This window comes from Coregonus lavaretus (genome assembly GCF_964263955.1).
Source record: "Coregonus lavaretus genome assembly, chromosome: 1".
Taxonomy (NCBI): domain Eukaryota; kingdom Metazoa; phylum Chordata; class Actinopteri; order Salmoniformes; family Salmonidae; genus Coregonus; species Coregonus lavaretus.
The window spans coordinates 29,160,227-29,178,050 of NC_139988.1; the positions used below are offsets into that span (position 1 = coordinate 29,160,227).

The following is a 17,824-nucleotide window of genomic DNA, read 5'->3' on the forward strand; positions in this document are numbered from 1 at the left end:
TGCAATACATGTTCATTTAAAGTAATTGCCTTTCACAATGCAACGCTCACATTACTTTTGATATGATTCTCTTCTCATTTATTCAAATACATTTAACTTAATCTGACTGCTCTTAATTGATAATCACTAAACCATTTGGTAAACCTATAGATTTTAAACTGGTTTGTCTACTACAGATTTTGAGAACTACATAATGAAAATGTATGTCTGTAAAGTAGAAACATATAAAGTATGATATATACTGTAATATTATATAATTTAGTCTATTACGATAATGACCATTATACATTTAATTCACAGTAAGTTTTAAAACATATAATATTGACAAGATCAGAGATGTACTGTATGTAACAAGTGTATCCCCTATACAGTAAAGATGTATGAAAAATGAAGTTGCTGGAGTGGGGTTGACACTGCTTTAGTAAAATTGCATTGACCAATACAGTACTGTAATACCGTAATATATGCCATTTAGGTACCAGACGCTTTTATCCAAAATGACAAGTGAGTCCACACATTTTCGTATGTGACCCCAGTGGGAATCGAACCCACAACTCTGGTGTTGCTAGTGCCATGCTCTTACGAACTGAGTTACGTACAGGACCACTACAATACATAATTACAATAAAATACTGTAAAATATGATAAATGATTACAATAATTGTGGAAGATGTATGACTTCCATCCTCATGAGCGTACCACGCTCCTTCAGGCCATGGATGAGGCAGAAATGACAGGCTTGGATTCGCCATGCCAAAATGTTTTTCTCCAGGTGCATGAACAATGAGGACATTCACTGCGATGTCGATGAAAAGCTATGGCCAAATGCTCAAGACAGGCTTGATGCAAACTGGTGTCTGCTAAACGTTATGTTTCTTTCATTAATTTTTATTTTTTTCATTTGATTACAGTACACCTATGTTGTAATTATATGTGAACAATACATTTATTTTGCATCAATGATTGTGAAAGATGTATTCAATAATCACACCTTTCATCACACGTGATAGAAATGATGGAAATCTGATGTTCAGTTAATTTTAATGGGTAGTGCAAGTGTATGGCCTAATGTGAAAACAGTGTTATGTACTGTAGTTTACAGTACTGTAGCATATTACATTCAAAGGGCACTTTTGAAACATATCTTGCATTTTTTGCTATTGGATTACAGTTTTTTTTATCGCTTTGGTAATATTTTCACAAGTATGTGGTACATTTTCACAACTCTTACTACAAAACTCCAAACTTGTCACACTTGTAACGCAGCCAGTCTTTCATTCAAAACCTGTCATTGTACATTCATTTGGATTGTAAACATCTCTCACCACACAACCATTGATTGAAAATATAAGTTTGTGAAATGTAATGAGAACATTGGTTTAATCACCAAAACACAATATAATATATTTTCAATTTAGTCATTCTAACTACCAGTTAATCCAATAGCAAACAATGCAAGGTACTGTACGTGTTTCAAATTGGCCTTAGAAGTGTTGAAAGTAATATGCTATAGTACTGTAAATTACACAGTTTTAACATGAGGCAATACACTTACATTACCCAACAAAATTTACAGAAAATCTATAATTTCCATAATATCTATCCAATGTGTAATCAAAGGTGTGATCAATGAAGACAGCCTCTACAATCATTCATGCAAAAAAACACATTTAATTTTTCAGATATAATTGCAACATAGGTGTACTGTCTGTAATCAAATGTAAGACATTTAATGAAACAAATAAAATTAATGAAAATAAAACATTACGTTTAGCACGCATTAATTTGCATTAAGCCTGGCATTTGGCCATAAATTCTAATTCACATCACAGTGAATGTCCTCATTGTTCATGCACCGCGGGAAGAACCTTTTGGCATGGCAAATCCAAGCTTGACATGGGTCTGCATTGATGTTGTCGCATGCCTCATCCATGGGCCGAATTAGGGTGACACGCTCATTGGGATGGCGATCGTACACCTTCCACCATGATGAAAGGAGAGTATGGGGGCAGGTATAGCGTCGGGGATGGGCCCGAAACCATACCTGAACCACCTCTACATGATGGAACCTGACAATGACATACCTTGACAGGCCTGCTCAATTTCATTGAGAAACACAATGAGGTGTGCAGCGTTGTAGGATCCAAGTAATGGCCTACGTCCTACCACACCATCTTCAGAGATACACTAGCTGCGCACATGGAGATGTTTCCCCCACGTTGTCCTGGCATTTGGATGGTCGCCCACAGCGCCGAGTTTTGGCCAGGTTGAAGCCTGCTTCATCAACAAAGATATACTTGTCATGGTTCACAGCATCATCAAGCACCATCACCCTCTAAAAATATATTTTTACAGTGTAGTTCCAATATGATATTGTGAAGTAGCATGTTTCAAATAGTAACAGTAATACAGTATAATAGTAATATACATGAACATACTCGGCCCACAGTTGTTTCGCCCGGTCATTGTTTCTCTCAAAAGGCAACAGGTAAATGTGTTTCATAGATACCTGCTGCCTCTTCAAAAGGCGGGTGATTGTTGGTAGGCTGATGGATGCCACATTGGCAAAGGTGTCATCGTTCTCCTCAATGGCCTGCTTTATTTCAGACAGCCGTATGTCATTCCTGGCCCTCACCATTTCCACCACTGCCCACTCCTTCTGGTTGGTCAGCACACGGCCACAGCCACCACCATGGGGTCTTCTGTCAATTCTGAGGGTAGAATGGAGTATACTGTCAATAGATCATGCTGTAAGAATACTGTAACATGTTTTGTGAATTTACATGCATTACAATATGTCATTTACTGTAAATATAATGGTAAAGCATAGTGCATATCCTGCAGACTTATCGGTTTTCTTGGCAAAATGTTCTCATGATCGAATTGACTGTTGATCTTTTCAGATTGGGGTGAACTAATCTGCCATGGTAAGGCCTCTGTTTATCACATGGTCAATGACGATGGCCCGGACTTCATTAGATACAACAGTTCTCTGCCGTCTGCCTCCCTCTCTCTGATGTCCACGTATTTGACGGGGCCCATGCCCACCTCTTTGACGAGGCCTATGCCCACCTTTTTGACAGGGCCCATGCCCATATCTTTGACCTCTTTGATGGGGCCCTGTTCCACCTCTCTGACAGGCCCCTTATCCACGAGCTCATTGATTTCGATTGATTTCTTCCTCTCTCTTGCTGTCTATCCTGCTCCATGTTGAAAGAAATTGCAAGTGTTCACACACACCGTTTTATATGGTGACCAATTGTGGTTAACACTATGTGAAATCAATTAGCAATAACGAGTAGACATTATGTATGGTTATCATGTATCATACATGTCATTTAGATGTTTATACTTTACAAACACACGTATTATTTCTGTAGTTCTCAAAATCCATATAAAGTAGACAAACCAGTTTAAAATCTATAGGTTTACCAAACTGTTAAGTGATTAACCATTAAGGACAGTTGGATTAAGTGATGATCAAATGTATTCAAACAAATGAGAAGATAATCATATGAAAGGTATAGCGAGCATTGTATTGTAAAAGGCAATTACTTTACATGAAAGGTATTTCTAGATAAAATACTGATTAGGTTTGGTGAAAAAGTTACTGTGTGATTTTGTGTGTTGTACTTAGTCAATTGAAAATGTGCTTAAAGTTTAGAAAAAACTGCCTTTTTGATTATCTGTTTTGAGTTGTGAAATTTTACCACATACTTGTGAAAATAGTACCAAAGTGATTAATAAAACTAACTAGTTGTTCAAATAACTAAATTGAGAAGATATCATTATGTTGTGTTTTGTTAATCAAATCAATGTTCTCATGATATTTCACAGTAAACTTATATTTTGGATCAATGGTTGTGTGGTGAAGGATGTCTTCAAACAAAACAAATGCACAATAAAAAAGTTTTGAATATGAGACTTCCTAGTCACAAGTGTAACCAGTTTGGAGTTTTGTACTAAGAGTTTTTAAAATTCATCACATACTTGTGAAAATAGCACCAAAGCGATTGAAAAAAACGGTATGTGGTTGGTTGACTGTCTTATTGTTTACAGTTGTGTATGTGTGTGTGTGTGTGTGTGTGTGTGTGTGTGTGTGTTTGTACCTAGCCACTGCTAGCAAATGCTTTGAAACAGTACACATGTATTGCACAATGTAGCCCAAACACTTGAAGCATTGCATGCTTTCAGAACCAATATTATGATCTGTAGAATACTTGTTTGCATGCCTCCTCCTGTGACACATCAACTAGCAGCGGGAACCCGGTTACTGAGATTTACCGGGATTTACCTTCCAAAACCACACCCTTTTCTCTGGGTAAATAACTGCGAGAAACCAGTCAATTATAATAAATGTATTATATGAACAGCATGATGTGAAATTGAACTGTTAAATGATATGCAATGTCTAAATCTGGTTTCTCTAAGGCCTCTGCATGATGAATCAACACTCAGGGTGGGGACAAACAGCCCATCTCAGTATAGAGCGCAATTCACAATGCATGTAGGTAGATCTATCATCTCATTATGGTAACTTTTTTTCTGGTGACAGATAGGCCTACATTTGCTGCAGCATAGCCTATGCTACAGTAACATAAAGACCAAATGCGCCTCTAATTTATTCATCTCCATCTGGCATTCGGGGTCACCTTGTTTTTTAATTGTAAAGTTTTATCTTTTTTCCTTACGTTTTAAAACAGCCTATCACTTACATTTACATTTACATTTTAGTCATTTAGCAGACGCTCTTATCCAGAGCGACTTACAGTTAGTGCATACATTACTTACCTTTTTTTTTTCATACCCCCCCGTGAATGTCATTGCTTTAAATCAGTGCACGCGCGAGCACTCTCGAGTCTTTCTCTCTCTCCATCAACAAAGATTGATATCAGCGGCGTAACTTTCACTGCATTTTTGTCCCCTCCAGTTGTATCATTGGAATGTGATACAAAACGAGGCAATGGTGTGCTTTAGGACCATGCGGACGCCTCCGAGCGGTCGGGTAGGCTGTTTGGAGTGTTTATCCAACTGGATAAAAAAGAATATATATAATAATGTTGTCCCCCCCCCACTTCTAAAACCAAACTTAGGCCCCTGATTGATATATAGCCCTATATATACAGTGGGGGAAAAAAGTATTTAGTCAGCCACCAATTGTGCAAGTTCTCCCACTTAAAAAGATGAGAGAGGCCTGTAATTTTCATCATAGGTACACGTCAACTATGACAGGCAAAATGAGAAAAAATAATCCAGAAAATCACATTGTAGGATTTTTAATGAATTTATTTGCAAATGATGGTGGAAAATAAGTATTTGGTCAATAACAAAAGTTTCTCAATACTTTGTTATATACCCTTTGTTGGCAATGACACAGGTCAAACGTTTTCTGTAAGTATTCACAAGGTTTTCACACACTGTTTCTAGTATTTTGGCCCATTCCTCCATGCAGATCTCCTCTAGAGCAGTGATGTTTTGAGGCTGTCGCTGGGCAACACAGACTTTCAACTCCCTCCAAAGATTTTCTATGGGGTTGAGATCTGGAGACTGGCTAGGCCACTCCAGGACCTTGAAATGCTTCTTACGAAGCCACTCCTTCGTTGCCCGGGCGGTGTGTTTGGGATCATTGTCATGCTGAAAGACTCAGCCACATTTCATCTTCAATGCCCTTGCTGATGGAAGGAGGTTTTCACTCAAAATCTCACGATACATGGCCCCATTCATTCTTTCCTTTACACGGTAGGTATGGTGTTCTTTGGATGCAACTCAGCATTCTTTGTCCTCCAAACATGACGAGTTGAGTTTTTACCAAAAAGTTATATTTTGGTTTCATCTGACCATATGACATTCTCCCAATCCTCTTCTGGATCATCCAAATGCACTTCAGACGGGCCTGGACATGTACTGGCTTAAGAAGGGGGACACGTCTTGCACTGCAGGATTTGAGTCCCTGGCGGCGTAGTGTGTTACTGATGGTAGGCTTTGTTACTTTGGTCCCAGCTCTCTGCAGGTCATTCACTAGGTCCCCCTGTGTGGTTCTGGGATTTTTGCTCACCGTTCTTGTGATCATTTTGACCCCAAGGGGTGAGATCTTGCGTGGAGCCCCAGATCGAGGGAGATTATCAGTGGTCTTGTATGTCTTCCATTTCCTAATAATTGCTCCCACAGTTGATTTCTTCAAACCAAGCTGCGCACCTATTGCAGATTCAGTCTTCCCAGCCTGGTGCAGGTCTACAATTTTGTTTCTGGTGTCCTTTGACAGCTCTTTGGTCTTGGCCATAGTGGAGTTTGGAGTGTGACTGTTTGAGGTTGTGGACAGGTGTCTTTTATACTGATAACAAGTTCAAACAGGTGCCATTAATACAGGTAACGAGTGGAGGACAGAGGAGCCTCTTAAAGAAGAAGTTACAGGTCTGTGAGAGCCAGAAATCTTGCTTGTTTGTAGGTGACCAAATACTTATTTTCCACCATAATTTGCTAATAAATTCATTAAAAATCCTACGATGTGATTTTCTGGATTTTTTTCCCTCAATTTGTCTGTCATAGTTGACGTGTACCTATGATGAAAATTACAGGCATCTCTCATCTTTTTAAGTGGGAGAACTTGCACAATTGGTGGCTGACTAAATACTTTTTTTCCCCACTGTATATGTCATAGCCTACCACTTTCAGGTTATACATTCAATGCAGTATTAGCCTTATATTTAGCTAATTAATGACGGGTTATGCATAGAAAGCTTCTAACTTATACCCTCTGTCTCTTGCGCAATACGCAAGCAACTGTGCTCCGCTGGCCTTTCATTAAAAAACGCTCCTTAGCTCTTGGAGTCCTATGCAGCAAAAGCTAGACTAGAATAGCTTGCTGGACATCTTTTTTTTTGTTGCATTTCTTATACCAATAGACTATTCAAAGAGGGATGCAAGCTCTTTTTTGCTGAATGTTATAAACAGTACCCAATAGAACTCACTGGTAGTTTGAAAGAAGAGCATACGCGCGATTGCGGCAGGCTATAGCAGTTATTTATTTAGACCCATAACCATTAAATCTTTGTGAAGAGAAGTGAAAGCCTTCTGCATCTAATTCTAGTCCTATATTATTCAAGGATGTCATTAGAATGATGAAGATAAGGACAACGAAACGTATGTCATGTAACTGTTGAAAGCGAGGAAGGAATGAAGCAACAATAGAGAGAGAAAGAGGAGGTAGGCTAATAACATTAGTGGAAATATTATGAATGTGTCAGCCTACTAACTATACAAATAGGCCCTATTATATTTCAAAGTTAAAATCAAATTCGCTAGCCTATACTTGTAACTTTCTAGGCCGCATGTGCTGCACCAGAATCACATTTTCTTTTGCTTTATCATGGTTTGAACTATGTGCTTACAGTACAATACAGTACAGTAATACAGTTCACACTCAAAAAGATAAGCCTATTGGAGCTAGTTTCATTTATTTACCCAAGAGAGCATATACAGTGGGGAAAAAAAGTATTTAGTCAGCCACCAATTGTGCAGGTTCTCCCACTTAAAAAGATGAGAGAGGCCTGTAATTTTCATCATAGGTACACGTCAACTATGACAGACAAAATGAGATTTTTTATCTCAAGAAAATCACATTGTAGGATTTTTAATGAATTTATTTGCAAATTATGGTGGAAAATAAGTATTTGGTCAATAACAAAAGTTTCTCAATACTTTGTTATATACCCTTTGTTGGCAATGACACAGGTCAAACGTTTTCTGTAAGTCTTCACAAGGTTTTCACACACTGTTGCTGGTATTTTGGCCCATTCCTCCATGCAGATCTCCTCTAGAGCAGTGATGTTTTGGGGCTGTCACTGGGCAACACGGACTTTCAACTCCCTCCAAAGATATTCTATGGGGTTGAGATCTGGAGACTGGCTAGGCCACTCCAGGACCTTGAAATGCTTCTTACGAAGCCACTCCTTTGTTGCCCGGGCGGTGTGTTTGGGATCATTGTCATGCTGAAAGACCCAGCCACGTTTCATCTTCAATGCCCTTGCTGATGGAAGGAGGTTTTCACTCAAAATCTCACGATACATGGCCCCATTCATTCTTTCCTTTACACGGATCAGTCGTCCTGGTCCCTTTGCAGAAAAACAGCCCCAAAGCATGATGTTTCCACCCCCATGCTTCACAGTAGGTATGGTGTTCTTTGGATGCAACTCAGCATTCTTTGTCCTCCAAACACGACGAGTTGAGTTTTTACCAAAACGTTCTATTTTGGTTTCATCTGACCATATGACATTCTCCCAATCCTCTTCTGGATCATCCAAATGCACTCTAGCAAACTTCAGACGGGCCTGGACATGTACTGGCTTAAGCAAGGGGACACATCTTGCACTGCAGGATTTGAGTCCCTGGCGGCGTAGTGTGTTACTGATGGTAGACTTCGTTACTTTGGTCCCAGCTCTCTGCAGGTCATTCATTAGGTCCCCCCGTGTGGTTCTGGGATTTTTACTCACCGTTCTTGTGATGATTTTGACCCCACGGGGTGAGATCTTGCGTGGCGCCCCAGATCGAGGGAGATTATCAGTGGTCTTGTATGTCTTCAATTTCCTAATAATTGCTCCCACAGTTGATTTCTTCAAACCAAGCTGCTTACCTATTGCAGATTCAGTCTTCCCAGCCTGGTGCAGGTCTAAAATGTTGTTTCTGGTGTCCTTTGACAGCTCTTTGGTCTTGGCCATAGTGGAGTTTGGAGTGTGACTGTTTGAGGTTGTGGACAGGTGTCTTTTATACTGATAACAAGTTCAAACAGGTGCCATTAATACAGGTAATGAGTGGAGGACAGATGAGCCTCTTAAAGAAGAAGTTACAGGTCTGTGAGAGCCAGAAATCTTGCTTGTTTGTAGGTGACCAAATACTTATTGTCCACCATAATTTGCTAATAAATTCATTACAAATCTTACAATGTGATTTTCTGGATTTTTTTTCTCTCAATTTGTCTGTCATAGTTGACGTGTACCTATGATGAAAATTACAGGCCTCTCTCATCTTTTTAAGTGGGAGAACATGCACAATTGGTGGCTGACTAAATACTTTTTTTCCCCACTGTAGCTAGCTACATCTATGGGCTGTTATGTTTTTCTGTCGTGCGTAATGTGCAGTAGCCTATATAATATATGTTGGATAACAGAACAATCATTTGGGCTTGGGCTCATTAATGTAGGGCTCATAAAATGTAGGCTATTTAATATATGGCTCATCAGGCTCAGGTAGCATCAGGTTTGAAATGTCATGCTGATCAAAGCTCTAATCAAATCCAGACGTATTTATATGCTTTATAATGCTTTTGAATGACACTTCCGATTTTTTTTCGGGAAATACCGGGTCACGGGAGAAAAGTGATTTATTCCCGGGATAGAACATTTATAAAATACCAGGAAAATACTCAACTATAGAAATTTTTATATTGTTAAATTCTCTCCATCTATTTTCCTATTAATAAAACGTGTTTTTGTACATCCAGTTATATTGCTAAACCAAAGTAGCTGAGGAAAGGTAGTTAACACGCTACATTGCATCATATGTAAAAGCCTCTCTCTCTCTCTCTCTCTCTCTCTCTCTCTCTCTCTCTCTCTCTCTCTCTCTCTCTCTCTCTCTCTCTCTCTCTCTCTCTCTCTCTCTCTCTCTCTCTCTCTCTCTCTCTCTCTCTCTCTCTCTCTCTCTCTCTCTCTACCTTTACACAGCCCCAGCTCAATCCTAAGGGAGAGCTAACCAACCCAGAGAATATGGGGGAGTGATACTTTGCGTTCTACAGCCCAACAACGGTGTCTGGGCTACAGCAGCACCCCTGTGGACGACAGAATTGATAGATTCCTTCCACCATTCAGGATTGTGGAAAGAACAAGCGTTTAACTGAGACTTCCCAAAAGTTTAAATCCCCTCCAATCAACAACTCCCCCTGGAATGGTTTGTCCCATGGGTTCGCATGATGTGTTTGTGTGTGTGTTTTTTTTTCTTTCTCTTAGCCATATATAGGACCATGTGTAGATAGTCCAGGAGTTCTATTGGATAGACAGACAGTCAATTGGCTGCAGGGCTTCAACCCTCGCTCTCTCTTTTTTCTCTCTCTCTCTCGCTCTACCTTCTCGAGCAGGAATATAAAGCTCTCACCAGATCTATTTGGCTGCTGTTGAAGGAAACGGTGGAACTTCTCTGTGTTTTTGAGTGGTTCTGAGCACCTACCTGTGTCAAAATGAGTGACACTCTGCTGGATGATGGGTCCTTCATGTTCACTTCTGAGTCCGTCGGAGAGGGACATCCAGGTGAGTCTTCACCTGGCTCCATTTTACTTTCTCTTTACCTGCTCTTTACCAGTACTCCAGATTTTTTCTAGCCGTGGCCCCACATGAATAGCAACAGGCTCAATAAGAACCTACATCTGTGCCTGTCAGATGAAGTGTGAATAGTTACTCAATGTTGATAATGCACATTATATGTTTGATGCATGGCATCAAATTCTAATCTGGAACTCAAAGCCAGTTCCAGTACTTTTTTAATACTTCCCCTTTAATCAGGGACTGATTTAGGTGGGTGCAATTAAAAATCAGGTAGGACAGAAAAACCAGCAGTAGTTTGGACCTCGTGTCAAACTCATTCCACGGAGGGCCGAGTGTCTGAGGATTTTCGCTCCACCCTTGTACTTGATTGATTAATTAAAGTCACTAATTAGTAAGGGACTAATCACCTGGATGTCTAGGTCTTCATTTAAAGGAAAAACCAAAAACCTGAAGACACTCGGCCCTCTGTGGAATGAGTTTGACACCCCTGTCTTAGGGTAAGATCTGAATACCCCTGGTATATAGATATAAAAGATGGAAAATTAAATTAAATTAGACAGAATTTAACAAAATGTGCATAGAAATGAAAGTTGATTACAGACAAAATCATTTTTTTAAACTCAAAAATGGATTACCGGACTGATGTAGAAACGCAGCATATTGGTGCTCTATGACACAAAGATAGTATCTAACCAGCCACTATAAGACCCTGGAGGTAGTTAATCTGTCTGTGCTCCTGGCAGACACATTTACACATTTACTATGAAAGCATATGGATGGTATTCCATTGATAGACTACCCCCATAGACATGTGACAGGCACTCATCATTACCACTCTCTCTTTCTCTTCCCCCAGTCACGCTTTCTCTCTCTCGCTCTCTCTCGCTCTCTGTCTCTCTGTCTCTCTCTCTCCCTCTCTCTCTCTCTCTTTGAGGGGGATATTGAGTAGAGGTCTGGTGTAGAGTTGCATTGCTGAGAGAAAGGGGGAGAGAGAGTGACATATGCTCCCACAGTGCACTATTGCCAGCACGGGGGGGGGGGGGGGGGGGGGTTCAATGTTGCTGTTTGATTTGGCTCTTATTGTAACGTGTTCATTCTGATAAAGCAACCAATGGTCTGATGTCCCATACACCCTGCCCCCTCCAACCATGTTAACTTCACGTCCAATCAAAAGTGCTAAAACCTACTCTGCCCTCTTTGGGCTAGATTAACCAAACAATGCTGACCCTGTGTGTGAGAATATTTACAGAAACATAGACAGTCATACATATATACACAGACACATACATGCACTCACAGAAACACAAACTGTCATACAAAGATCCTGATTGTGAAAGGTATGAAAAGTTATTGTACCATTGCGATAAGCTAACTACACAAGACTATTAGGGCCAAGTTAAGAGAAAACAAAACAGGAGGTGGTACTTTGAGGAATCTTTTATGCATGATAGTACTTTTAAAAAGTGGCAATATTTTGAGAATAAAGTGGCAATATTTCAATAATAAACAACGAAGCAGGGGTTTTACGCAAAGGTGTTTTTGGAGGGTTGTTGTATGTAACCACACGGACTACGATTAAATACCTCATCTGAGTCTGTGTGGTTCCTCCTTCTGAAAAGAATCTGTGGCACAACCTCTTCCAGGTCCTAATAGGCCTTCTTATAATAATATGGTTATTATGTGCTAAAAGAGATCGGGTTTCCTTGTTACTAAAGCCAATTCTAAAGTATCGTTTCAGCAGGCCATCTAACTTCAGGCATTTCACCGGTGGCGCACACAGCAACAGGGAGCCAGGGCGACATGCAGTTAACCAAATCCCCTACTTTAATCTTGAAATATAACTGGGACTTTATTCTCAAAATGTTGATTTTATTCTAAAAATGTTTTCTTTATTCTCGAAATATTGCTACTTTATGCTCGAAATATTGCTACTTTATTCTAGAAATATTGTCACTTTATTCTCAAAATATTGCCACTTCATTCACAACATTTTATGTAGACTTCATTCTCAAAAAATGTTCTCTTCACTTCGCCCTAATACTCTTCTTAAATCATGAAATCAACAAGGCTTCATATGCTTAGTTTAATACACTGAAAACAAACTTAAACATACCAAAAACAATTTAGTCCAATCAATGTTGCTCAATATCATGTGGCTGTTCATTCCACTGATTTCTGACTGTGTGTGTATGTGTGTGTGTGTGTGTGTGTGTGTGTTAGTGCTTGCGTGTGTGTGTGTGCGCACAAGTAAACATTTTTGGGGGATTTACCCTACTTGTAAACTAGTTGAACGCCAATGCCATCCTCCTCTCTTTCATGTTGGCAAAACTGTCTATGGCTCTGTCATAGAGTATGCTTTAAGTTTTTGTTTTCATTGGCTATCTTGCTAAAATGCTTGCTAGCCTAACTTCCTCGCACGGGCAACAATGAACCAGCTAAGTTAGCTAGCTAGCTAGTTAACATGAGCCTACTAGGCTACATCTAGGCTACATATGGAACTTCAATCATCGCAGGTCAGTGGCACAATATATGAATTTATGGTTAGATCAGAATCGCCGTCATAATCATTGGCCTGTACAGAGAATTAAATCAAAACCACAAGTCCAAATCCACATCTCCATCCATGGCTTAGGAAAGGGCCGATTTAGCAAGTTATCTACTGTACGACATCAACACAAGCAGACGAGAAAGAGACTTGTTTTTCTGACAATTATGACATTTTGCTTAGGATGTGATTTGATTGGAATGATGCGCCAGGACAACCCGCAGTTGAGCTCAGGTCAATGCTGATTGGCTAATTACTTTATTTTTAAAAAATATCAAGGGAGGCCAAATGCTTGCTGGCATCAATCAATCAAATGCTACGGCAGCAACATGTCATACTCTTTTGTTCCAGACAGCATCAGATACATGGGCTACACATACTGAGTCAGAGGGGTGCTGTTTCCCTCGTTCGGATGATTTCTCCAGTGAGATTCAGACACTTGCGAATTGACGGAAAATTATGAAAACACATAGAGATGAAAGATAAATTATTATTATATATATATATATATATATATATATATATATATATATATATATATATATATATATATATATATATATATATATACAGTACCAGTCAAAAGTTTGGACACACCTACTCATTCTTTATTTTTTTCTATTTTCAACATTGTAGAATAATAGTGAAGACATCAAAACTATGAAATAACACATATGGAATCATGTAGTAACCAAAAAAGTGTTAAACAAATCAAAATATATTTTATATTTGAGATTCTTCAAATAGCCACCCTTTGCCTTGATGACAGCTTTGCACACTCTTGGCATTCTCTCAACCAGCTTCACCAGGAATGCTTTTCCAACAGTCTTGAAGGAATTCCCACGTATGCTGAGCACTTGTGGGCTGCTTTTCCTTCACTCTGAGATCCAACTCATCCCAAACCATCTCAATTGGGTTGAGGCCGGCTGAATGTGGAGGCCAGGTCATCTGATGCAGCACTCCATCACTCTCCTTCTTGGTCAAATAGCCCTTACACAGCCTGGAGGTTTTATTGGTCAAATATTTGGGGAAGCATGGCTTCCCTTGCCATCCATGAATACATGCCACTGCTTCCCAATAGATGGGTTAGCTGACAACATCACGAAAATGATGCACAAGCTTCAATGGGGCAGAAGTCTGTGAGTTGTTGTGATTCTGGGTGGCCAGATAGCTGATAGATAGTGACTCGTTTCAGCTAGTTTGATCTTGTTCTTGATAACATGTTTTGTTTTGAGGTGTTCTGACTGATTTCAAGTCAATGGTAATATGGCAAAAAATTCACTAGCTAGCTAACCAACAACTGTAATTATGTATTTGTGGCATTCAAATTATTATTACATTCTAAACTGTCAGGATATTGTGGACATTGCCTGACTAAATAGATTGGATGCATGCATACCATGGCAATTTTTTTTAGCCTACTGTAGCGATGTTGGCGACGCAAGCACATTGATAAAGTCTGATACTAATCTCACCGTTGCCATTTGAGATGATGAAGGGTATTGTATCATATTTTCCAAAGGAGAAAGTGACCAAAAAAAACTTTTCCCTTTGTAATGGAACACTTTATATGGAAAGACTAATTGAAGCCAACATTCAATGTTGTCATCCTTATAATAACAGCACGTGGTTTTATCGCAACAAGTGCAACAGACTAGGGCACCACCTGTCAATTGAAACAGCAGAGGGGAAAACAAAAGCTTCTACATCGATCACCAACCTGGTCTCAAAGCATTTCATATTATTCTGTACGTAAATTGGGTTAAGGTTAGGGTTAGGTGAAGGGTTAGCAAAAATGGTTAGGGTTAGGGGAAGGGTTAGCTAACATGCTAAGTAGTTGAAAGGTAGCTAAAAAGTAGTAAGTAGTTGAAAAGTTGCTAATTAGCTAAATTGCAAAAGTTGTCCGTGATGAAAATTGAACTCACAACCTTTGGGTTGCTAGACTTTCACGTTATATGTCGACCCATCCACCCCGACAATCCACCCTACTTTAATTTTTGCCTTAAGTAACCATCTGTCTCATGTAACCATACCAAACATAACATATCATACTAAATGGAGTGTCTTGGATTTACATACAGAATAATACGAAATGCTCTGAGCTGGCTTTTGTCCCAGCACTTTTCAATCATTTTTATTTAGTTTAATGAAACATATTGACGCAAAAGTGTTAAAAAGAGGTAGAAAGTACAGTTTTTAAGACCTATTTGCCTCATGATTTGTCAAATCGAGCACAATATCTGTCCACATCAGAGTGCAGCAGGATCTGTGCGTTTCTTGACCAATCAGTTTAACTGAAATCACAGGTAGTGCAGGCTGGACACAAAGCACGTCTAGCAAAGCTCAAAGCGTGCTTTCCACTTCTCTTCGGTAGGCCAATTTATTGAGCTAACGTGATACAAGCTAAAACTCTTTACACATATGTTGCCGAAACCTACAAACATTAGCGATCTGACATGTTGTATGTGATGAAAACGTACCGATTTTTCAGTCTGATCAACAGCAGTTGCATACAGCCTAGTATGTGCCCTGTCCCTCTGGCCAGGGTAAATGCAGCAACATTATGTATTTATTTTTGTACAACTGGTGGGTCTAATCCTGAATGCTGATTTGATAAAACCACATTCCAGCCAGTGTCTATTCCACAAATTGCCACCGGCTAAATCTATGATGTTAAAATGCCTATTTACTCTGTTCCATCTGACTGCACAATCCACGGTCTCATCAGCCCAGCCAGGCAATTTATAAACTTGATCTCCACTATAAAAAGCATCTAGACACTATCTCACATTTCTTTTAGACTAACATTTCGTTTTCAACAGCGGAGATTTGTATCAACCTTGCTGACTGTCTCTCCGACATTTGCAACATTGTTTCAATATTCAAATTCGATCTCCTGCTGTCCCATAGTAATGACCGTTGTCGGGAGTCAGAATGAGACAGACAGGCAGGCAGCGTTTCTCAGCCAGTCTAAATTATGAATCAGCTAGCATCATTTTTATGGATATATACAAAAAAAGGTAAATAGAAAAAAGGTCAAACGAAACGCAGCTAACTTGCAGTCTTTCCAGCTTCAGTTTGCAGTGATTGTGTTACTGTAGCTGTGTTGTTGGCTAGCTCCTATGAACAACAGTGTCCTGACGAGTGAGCACATTTTCTATGCAAGGCGAAATCGCGCCTCATAAGCTCATTGTTATGTATGTATCCAAATAAATGTCACTAGAAAACAGCTTAAACAAATGCAAATGCAGCTACTTTGCTGTTATTCTGGCTGCACTTTTTGACGTGACTGTAAGTTAGCTGTAGTTGGCTAGCTAGCAAGCAAGGGATAAGAACGTTGCCAGCCAGTATGGCAATGGAACATTTAGAATGAACAACTGGGTCGCTGGCTAGCAACCTAGACCTTTTCAATCTACAATTACTAACGGGAAATAATCAATCAACAAAATAATGATGACATACTGCACATTTTTCTACAGTTGCAAAGGACTGACTACATGATGCAAACCTGCATAAAGCAAGCTCAGCCCTGTGAGTTCTATTGTCCCTGTGAGTTCTATTGTCCGCAGTTGTCTCTGTGTCCCTGTGTCCGTGTAGAGGAAGCCCTCGTTAGTCTAATTTTAAAGTATAATTTATATAAACAATGCAGTTTGACAGGGTTTTAATCCTCCCCAAGGCCAGGAGTTTTTTCAGGTTTAAAAAAACAACCCTGTGACCTGGTTAGAAAAACTAATCAAAGCCCATACAAACCTTTTTACATCTGATTAATCACTGTCATACCCTTTAGGGTCCGGAGTTTACCTGGTTTGGTTACCAGATCACAAGAAAATCGGAGCACTTCTCTGAAACATTGAAAATATGGAGCCCCAAGAGTCACCTTTATTTTCTCTGTTTGTCCCTTGTTAGAAATTAACCACATGATTTGGCTTTGCAGTACATCTCTCCTCACACACACACATTAGACTGGATACCAAACACAAAATGCACAGTCACCTCAGGAGAACAATGCTACACCACTGAAGCCAAACCCTGAGATAAGAACACCAGGCCAAGTCACAGACTGATACAACTGAAATTGTTAGGGATGTTGCCACAACAACAAAGTGTAGGCCTATTTTTCTTTCTCTAAGTCTGTTCTCGGAAGCCTGTTTTCTGTCCTACTTGATTTCCAATCCTTCTGAGTTATCTCAATAAGGAATACACATAAGGACACATAGAATTATCTCTCTCTCTCTATTTGAAGGAAACTCAGGTCCAGTGTAGTTCAGTTGGTAGAGCATGGCGTTTGCAACGCCAGGGTTGTGGGTTCGATTCCCACGGGCGGCCAGTATGAAAAGAAATGTATTCACTCACTAACTGTAAATCACTCTGGATAAGAGCATCTGCTAAATGACTAAACAAAAAAAGCCGCCAGGTTCTCTGCTAAAGTGTACCGTTGGCTTGGCCTTGCAGACAGGCTTTAGTATACTATTCCATCTGATAACAACCAAGAGGTCTGGATGGTTCCCACACATGGTGGAAAGTTGTTAGGCCCTCTTCCTTCCACAGTGGAAGACCTAGCAGAGCTATTGCATTGAATAATTATATATCCAGTGGGTACATTGTTGCATTGCCATTAAAGTGGCTACCCACAGGGCACACCATGTAATTTCAATGTGGATAATTGGGTAATATTTGGTTGAGACGCTGATCAATGAGATTACAACCTACAATACCTTCAGAAAGTATTCAGACCCCTTTACTTTTTCCAAATGTTTTTGTGTTACAAAGTGGGATTAAAATTGATTTAATTGTCATTTTTTTGTCAACGATCTACACAAAATACTCTAATGTCAAAGTGGAAGAACATGGTTACAGTGAGGGAAACAAGTATTTGATCCCCTGCTGATTTTGTACGTTTGCCCACTGACAAAGACATGATCAGTCTATAATTTTAATGGTAGGTTTATTTGAACAGTGAGAGACAGAA

The 17,824-nt window shown here is 39.6% G+C and overlaps 1 protein-coding gene and 1 long non-coding RNA gene across 3 annotated transcripts in view; one reads left to right on the forward strand and one right to left on the reverse strand.

Annotated features, from left to right (window-relative positions):
• Nucleotides 1-1,651: 1,651 nt before the first annotated feature.
• On the reverse strand, nucleotides 1,652-2,694 carry LOC311104805. The gene is made up of 2 exons (XR_014610188.1): nucleotides 2,510-2,694; nucleotides 1,652-2,277 (listed from the first exon to the last, which is right to left on the reverse strand). It is a non-coding gene; the product is annotated as an uncharacterized lncRNA (long non-coding RNA).
• Nucleotides 2,695-10,045: 7,351 nt separating this feature from the next.
• Nucleotides 10,046-17,824, forward strand: part of LOC311132573 (S-adenosylmethionine synthase-like) — a gene marked incomplete at its 3' end in the record, with an annotated part of 53,608 nt that continues 45,829 nt past the window's right edge. For both annotated transcript variants that reach the window (XM_084165832.1, XM_084165833.1), the window contains exon 1: nucleotides 10,046-10,295. In XM_084165832.1, coding sequence (XP_084021958.1) covers nucleotides 10,226-10,295 — 70 coding nt within the window. In that variant the 5' untranslated portion in view covers nucleotides 10,046-10,225. The remainder of the gene's footprint in view (nucleotides 10,296-17,824) is intronic.